At 36.4% G+C, this 8,289-nt stretch overlaps 1 protein-coding gene across 1 annotated transcript in view; it reads right to left on the bottom strand.

Annotated features, from left to right (window-relative positions):
- Positions 1-2,191: 2,191 nt before the first annotated feature.
- The window catches only part of LOC128225619 (dachshund homolog 1-like), a 49,664-nt gene continuing 43,566 nt past the window's right edge, over positions 2,192-8,289 (bottom strand). Inside the window, exons 6-9 of the mRNA XM_052935512.1 lie at positions 4,926-5,120; positions 4,501-4,584; positions 3,904-4,065; positions 2,192-3,580 (exon numbers count right to left, since the gene is read on the bottom strand). Of these exons, the coding sequence (XP_052791472.1) occupies positions 3,492-3,580; positions 3,904-4,065; positions 4,501-4,584; positions 4,926-5,120 (530 nt within the window). The 3' untranslated portion in view covers positions 2,192-3,491. The remainder of the gene's footprint in view (positions 3,581-3,903; positions 4,066-4,500; positions 4,585-4,925; positions 5,121-8,289) is intronic.

Raw genomic sequence — 8,289 nt, 5'->3', positions numbered from 1 at the left:
GAGCCGTGCTTGAATTATTAATATACATTTCAGTTTTCTGTAACAATGTTCTCTCTAATTGTGGTGGTCATCTTGACATCTTGTCACGCCTATTAGAAGGTAAATTGTGGCGACTATCTTGTACGCAATATAGAAATCGGTACGGCAAAAAATACTTCATAATTCTATTTAAGTATACTTCTTTTAATTTCTTTTAAATAAAAGTATTGTTTCTGTCCAAATTTCAAAGCCAATGCACAAGTTTGAAAGAGATTCATCATTTTGGCAGCCATTTTGATTTTGATCTTATTCAAAATTATGTTTGATTGCTTTAAAGTTTAAAAGCTTATATTCAAAACGGTATAATTAAAACAGTTTTCGACAAACCATGAAACCACACAGAAAGGTTTGAAAGAAAATCAATATTTTCATTCATTAAGCATCCAACTTGGACACCATTTTTTCATAATTATCATCTGTTATATTTTTAATATGAAATATCACATTTCCATCAATTCAAAACTATTAATGGGATGACTTAATTACGACTTAATGTCAAGGTTCGTGCACGTATTTTTACGAACATAAACCATCTTGGAAGTATTGAATTACCAGAGCGCGGCCATCGATCAGATTCTTGTAAGAAAGGGTCAAGGCTACACTGTACCAAAATTTGCAAGATAGGTTCGTTTTATGTGAATGTATCAAGGTCTGCCTACGACCATTTGCTGCATTATGACTTGACCCCGCCGTGACGACTTACATTTTGTTGAAATGCCAAAAGCGACGTGAGATATAAATGACAGCAATTCGCAATCAAGTCCAGACATTGTAAGACTAGAAGAAACAGAGTTAGATACAAAAAATCCGGGTGCGATACTCTAACTCTTTTGCGAAGATACCTCTTGGGTCTTTTACGTGCTCGGTGTAAAGCACCAATACACGGAATACAACTTTCTTGGGTTGACCCAGTACTGAGTACACCATTTTCCCAGTATTACTCTAAAAATGCCGAGCGTTAGGCAAGAAAGCTACTGGTACCATATTTAAACATCGTTCGGTTTTGGCGAGGCCGGGATTTGATTCCCCGACCTTCCGCACCCGAAGCGAACGCTGTACCACTGATCTATCGTGGCGGTTAAAGATGCACTCTTACTCCACAATTAATCATATTGTTTTAATATTCCAAAAAGGATGAATAAATATCGAAAACAATGGTTTTTATGAAGGATACCAAGTTTAATTTGAAAGAAATGGGCATAAAACACCATATGAGACGATAGTAGATCACAGGAAATCTTTTAGCATTCACCAATCATTTAATATTTTTGTGCTTTATGCTATTAAATACACGGTTACAATCTTGTTATCTGTTATTAATATTTTCCATAAATGCATTATTTAGTAAGTAGTTGAAGGTTTATCAGTCAAAATTTATGTTTGTTATACACGTGCATGTCTTCATTTTGAATAAGAGTGTCACTTAAAAATGTTCTATTTACCTATTCGACTAAATGCCGGTAACCCCATTTGGCTGCCGTAATACTCGACATATGGTTGGACGATAAATACTTACGGAATTGCCTGCACAAGATTTAAACCTATTTTCAAATATAAAATGGGACGTAACTCTGGTGTATTGCATGCGAGTTATCTTACAATCAAACTTGACCAAGACATTATGTCATAAACATTGTTTACAAGTTTTAGTGTGATTGTATGATACATAACTTTTCGTCTGCACGATTTGAATGAAGCCACCGACCCCAGACGCAAATGTGGCCTTTATGGTCCTCTTATTTTTTTCTAAATCGATGGACTAGAAACGTTGTAATTTCCCTTCATAAGTATGCCCATTTGAAGAAGCAGCATATGTATTTGAAAATGTTTGTGACGGCCTGTCGAATGGTCTGTCATTCGGAGGCCATGTGTTGTTCGCACATTTACTTCCCCTGCCAGTTGTACTTGACCAATATATTTATATTTTTGTTTCAGGGGTCAGTAGGTCAAGGTCACGGTCATTGTAAATGTTTTTCTTCATAAAACACATTAATTGAAAGCAGTCCAGCAAATCTGTCTGACAAATTGGAGCATGTTTATTTATATTTAATATACAAAACATTTTAAGTGATTAATCATTAATGGCACTAATAATGATTTGTTTAACTAATTTGAAGACACTTCATGTATTGAAAACAAAATGACATTGTTATTGTTTTAGACATTTATTAGGAGGTAAAATTTGCTACAATACATTAAAACACGAACACAGTTCAAATACATGTACAAGTAAATTTAAGCATTAACATTACATTTCATAATCACTTGACATATATTACATAATTAATAACAGTATTATGGATAATTAAAATGCAAACAATACGGACTACAATTACGTACTGTGATAAGAATTGCTCATCATAATTTCTTCACATTCTCCCTTTGAATTGTCAGTCATACTTGACACGAATCTCGTTCTGATGACAATACTATCAAATTTCTCCGCCCTGGCATTTATTGTTTAACGATTTCTTAAAAAATATGACATGTTACATATATGTCCTATATAAAACGTTTTTTTTTTTTTCTGCACTGAATTCAGTTTTGATTTTCTGATGCCAACTGTAGCACTCGTCGTTTTAAAGGGGCACGCCCATGTTTTTGTAAATTGCATTTTTTTTTCAAATAGCTTACAAATGTGGGTTCGCACCCCACTAAAAATAAATACTTTTTTATACTATAATTATATATTATCTGCAATTTCGATATCATAGAGTAAAATACTGATAAAATAAGTGTTTACAGATGCATTCAAGGTAAACTAGTTTTTGGTCCAAAAACATGAGCGAGTCCCTCTATATTCAATATTACTCTTATCTTTATCCGTTGATATGCCTCTCAGAAACCATTCACTCAATTGGCCAGTTATTTTTACCGTCCAATCAAAATACTTGGATTCTAATCATAAACTTATTTTAAATCTAAGGTGGTTATGGAGTATAGCCCCGTTTTATTCCTTTGCATTCAAAATACAGTCGAACCCCGTTGGCTCGAACTCCAAGGGACCGGTGTAAATACCTCGAGCCTCGGGTTGTTCGAGCCAAGCGGGAATGCTTACATTCTGTAAAATGAAATCGGTACTTTAGGTCCTTTGGATCCAGTTCGAGCCAACGAGGAAATCGAGCCAAGCAAGTTCGAGCCAACGTGGTTCGACTGCAGTCAAATACACATCACTGAATGCACGAGTGTTAACAATAAATAACCCGTGCTTCACACACAACATACGGACCTTGATGAATATGATAACAAAATGTGTCCCAGGGTAAAACAACAATTGTGAATGCCCCCCAATCTTGATGTAGATGGGTCTGTTTTTATAGCGTCTTCAGAATAATATTGAAAACTTCCGGCATAGCTCCACAATGTCACGACTATTCTGAAGGTCACAAAAAGTGCCTACTACATATAAGCATATTTTGTGTAGATTTCTAAATCCACCATAGCACACGTGCTCAGACGGGCTGGAAGCTGTTCTGTGATGGTGCACGTTCCGACTCGTGGGCGCTCGTTCGGGACTGGCTCCGCTCGTGCGACTCTTCATCTGTAAAACAATGTTCAATGTTGAGCTTGTAAATTAATGACATACAGATGTATTAAATTAACTGTTCTTAACTGTAACTTCGTTTATATTACTCAGTTTAATTAGTGTTTCCGCTCACGTCTCAACCAATGGAGTCGCCGGACGGATTCTAATAAACTAATTTAGAAAGCTGCCGACGAAAGCAATCGCCAAAAATTCAATTACTAGCAATTTATCGCTTTGTTTAACTTTAAATATGTCTCACAAACAAAACTGAAAATTAGTGAACGAGTCTAAATCATGAGAGCGCGCATCTAATACACAAATCGCAGACTCAAACTCACCACAGGGGCTTGGTGCCGGCTTGTGGATCTTGTCATTGTTGTTGGTGTGGGTGGGGCTGTTATGGCGAGCTAGGGCTACCGGTACGCCTGATTCCGGTGCAACCTTATCCTCTTGGTGGTGCCTCGCCCGCCGTTCTCGCTTTAAACGTTTTAGAAGTATATCTGAAATAATGCGGTAAAATGGTAACTATGCATTGCCTTGAGATATTGCAACTTGCTTTTGCAACAATTACGACAACATTTAACTACAGTCGAAACCCGTTGGCTCCGATATCGCTTGGCTCGATTTCCTCGTTGGCACGAACTTGATGAATTAAGCCCGTTTTTTACTCCTTGTAAGCATTCCCGCTTGGCTCGATATTCGCAAGCTCGAAGTATTTTGGGCGGTTCCTGGGATATCGAGCCAACGAATTTCAACTGTATTTTCATTACTTGTTCAACTTAGGAACAAGGAATGATATCCTGTCTAAATATGCACCATCATGATAACGGAATACGCCAGCCGTTGGTTTTCGACGATGAATATGCCCTTAACAGAGTCAAACTTTATATTTGTATTAAAAATCCCTTTTTTCATCAAAGACAAATCAAACTCACTTTTCTGTTTCTGCTCCTCGGAGAGTTGCTTTTCGAGATCATCTCTGGCTTTCTTCTCACGGATAATGTCTGATTTTAGCTCGGCTGAAAATACAAAAGCAATGCTAAACCAGAGGAGATAAGCATCAATCGTAACAACCCGGTCATCTCCGGCAATCTTCGTAATGTGCTCCGATTGCGTATGTAAAACTTTACAGCAGCTAGCCCATATAAACAGCCGCTTCAGAGTCTTAGACGATTTTTTAATTTGGCGACTCCTCGGAACAAAATGAATATCCAAATGTTAAAAAAGTTCCCTAAACGCGCATTGTTGTGGCTATACAGCAGCCAGTAATAAAACCGACACATTTAGGACTGCAATTTGAATAAAACGAGTTTTTCACCAAATTGAAATATTTAAGATGGCGTAGGAATCAAACACTTACAAATCTGTCTTTCTTGGTGTCTGGCATTTTCTCCCGCGACTTTCAGAAGTCCTTGTATGTTCAACAGAAGAGTTTCGATGGAGGAGTAACCGGGCAAAGCGCCGTTACTCATACCGGTCGTGCTGTGTTGGTCTTCATTGGTTGCCTCCCCTACATCGTCGTGAGACAGGGTTTCCATCAGCTCGGCGCTGTCAGCTGAAAATGTAATAAATAGCATTGCTATTATTTAAAAAGAAAAAAAATAATGTAAATGATAAGAATGTAAAGATACTTTGTCACAGTGACTTATGTCAATGCAGTTTTATTTCTGTGTAGGAAGGGGCAGTCAACAATAACCCATCTTTTAACAATGTGTTTCCGAAACATAGGAGGGGGCAGACAACAAGATTTTTTTAACATTGTTTTTCTTCGTGTAAGGACCTATAGTGTTATCACAAACAGCGCATATATATCAGTACTAATATCGGCATTGCACGTAGAACCAATGAATGTGTTGACACTTTTTACCGTGTTTGTGTATCTATAGTCGCATCAGGTGATGCCAGCTGATATGCCAACATTGCTGAGTCGTTTTATAAACGTGTACAGACGATAATTCGTTCTTTTTTGTGGTTTGCCTCTCATTTGAATTAAAATGATGGAACGATTATAACCTTTAGATATGAAAACAACCGTTTAAGAGTGTATTAAGTGAGTGTTATTTAGAAGAGCTCGCGTATGCGCACTAGCAAGTGTAAAGACATTCGGGTGGCATTTCTCGCTCAACACTAAGAAAGTAAGCATTAATTTTGGTCTTTTAAACCGTAAGTCGGCGCCGGTCTGCGCCGGGCCCGCCGACTTATTCGTGCAAATTTACACTCTGTACTTTGGCGCTTTGAAAACATTTTTAAAAACAATTAGGAAAGTTTAATCAATTATAAATATTAGACATTTGTTATATTTTTTTTGCAGTTTCTGTAATTTTCTTTCCGATGCACTCTTGCACATCAATGACCCGTATATTGCAGTTCATCGAATATTTTTAACTAGATGCGACAATTTCTATAGAAGGATTGATTTATACCAGGACTATTACGTTTACGACGAATTAAGGACGAAACCGTCTGATTGGAAATTATTACAAACTTAACAATATCAGATTAAAACAATTTACCCACGGAAATTAATCCGTTTCATCTAGCCTATAACGATTGAAAATGGCGAATAGAGCGGTCCGGAATCATATACAGAAGATGAATTGAAGAAATTAAGACCGACTCAATTATTACTCGACAGAAATGCCACGAAATCGGAATTAATAAATTTACCACTGGTTTCATTTATTTCGCTCGAACAATTGAAAACCGGTGTATTAATGTGGCAATAATAGCGCGAGCCGTGTTAATGGTCTGAGCGGTCCTGACAGTCATTCTCTGCACCCGGGTTATTTCTTTTTCATTGATTTTCATCGCGGACCCACGTTATTATTACAATATCTCAGGAATAGATCGGAAGTACATATGATATATATTTAATCGTTCATTTGCTTTGACAAGTTTTATCAGATTTTTAATGGTTGTCATTACTACAGAGTTTCTGTACTTTACATGGCGTAGCTCTATGTAGGAACTATGGGGCCGGGCTAGCTAAAGAACTTCAGCGAACACGTTATATATTACCTTTTTGGACGTGTAAACATAAAAAATATCAACATTAAAGTTATGGAAGCCAGAACTAGGGCCGGGCCTGCACATGATTTTCAAAAGTGGCATTTTTAAGATGTCCAACAAATGGATTTAAAAATGAAGGGTAAATGATATTAGACTGTCTTTCCGTTTAGCGTTTTTCTGTTGTTTTCTATTCAAAGCTATTAGTCATACGCACCCGTATTTGAAATGAAAAATCGCACGTGAGCATGCCCCGACCACAAACCCTCTTTTGCCGACCCCCGACCCCGACCGGGCCACATAAATATTGGTCTTTGATAAATCCTTCTTTATGTCGAAGACCTAGTAAGAAGAACCGTTCAGGAAGATCTTAAGAATATGAACTCGTAACGTTGTCCCTAGTAAATAGATATACTCTAAATTACTTTATTATGATACATCTCAGCCCCTTTGTGCAAAATATACTTTTTAATAATATTTTCTTTTCACAAGATTTATAATCTCTTTCTTACATCATAACAAATTCAGATACTGTTTGAACATCGTCTCTTGAATCAAAGACCAGATTTTAAAAGAAAAAAATGAAACATGAAAAAGAGAACCTGCGGGCTTCACCGCTTTGAAGAAAATGCATTTTAAAACGATTAAATGCATTAATACAGCATTTATTACGTTTTCATATGGATGTATGATTTCGCTGGATAAATCAGTAGTTTTGATATCCTTAGAAGTTGCCGCTTAATCTTCAATTGCAATTACATAGTGAAAAGTGAAAAGAGTATAATTCTGTATTAATATTAAACCATTTTTAAGAAGGATTAATTAATATTAAGAGTAAGGGGGATTTTGTTGCCAAATAATTTCCGAACGATGGATTATCCGACTCGTTTCAAGTCATATGAATGAAAGGATTTAAATTGTTCTGTTTTCTTTTACATATACCAAATTATAAGTTATAACATTACGTTTGCGAAGAATGTTTTAATATAAAACATCCAATTTCGTATCATCTTAAGACAACAAATAAACTTTCCTATCTGTTTAATGGAGCGATTTCGGCGTATAAAATCGTAAATTAAGCGAAAAGCTTACAAGATAAAACAGTCGAAAGTCGTACAAATGTTTTCCTGATTCTAAGTTTTTATTTCAAGATTTCGCTAAAAACTGTGGGGCACGTCATTAAAATGAATGCTCATCGTCATTTGTAATTGGCTCACAGCTCTCGGAGTTTGGTGTAATGATTCAAAAGCGGTTACAGCAAAGTTTTAATGCTTATCCGGGTGCATTTAAATTATAACGTCCAACCACTGGCGAATTCAAAGCGAGAAACATTCACTTTTCAATAGAAAAGGACGAGCGCGAAAATGGCATGTTGTCTTTTTCTTCTTCTGCAAATCGCTTCAGCTTCATTAACTGTATTATCATTTTTGTGAAAGAGTTAAATAAAATACGACCAGATGCGAACTACTGTGAAGTTTCTGCAATTTTTTTTGGGACTTCAAAGAATTTAGCCCGCTGCGAGGCCTGCCTGCAATTGATGGCATGTTTCATTGAAATAGTCATGGACTTGTTTAATTTTTAATAAATTTGATAGATGTAATTATTTCATCATTTCTAACGGAATTTTCGGATTCTGCGCAAATCTGCAGATGCTTGCCCGCGAGGAGTTAATGGCTTCAAACATTTGTGGAAATGAAAAGGAAATTGAAATTATACTT

Source organism: Mya arenaria, chromosome 3 (genome assembly GCF_026914265.1).
Source record: "Mya arenaria isolate MELC-2E11 chromosome 3, ASM2691426v1".
In the NCBI taxonomy this organism is placed as follows: domain Eukaryota; kingdom Metazoa; phylum Mollusca; class Bivalvia; order Myida; family Myidae; genus Mya; species Mya arenaria.
This window is presented reverse-complemented; position numbering and strand designations above follow the sequence as displayed.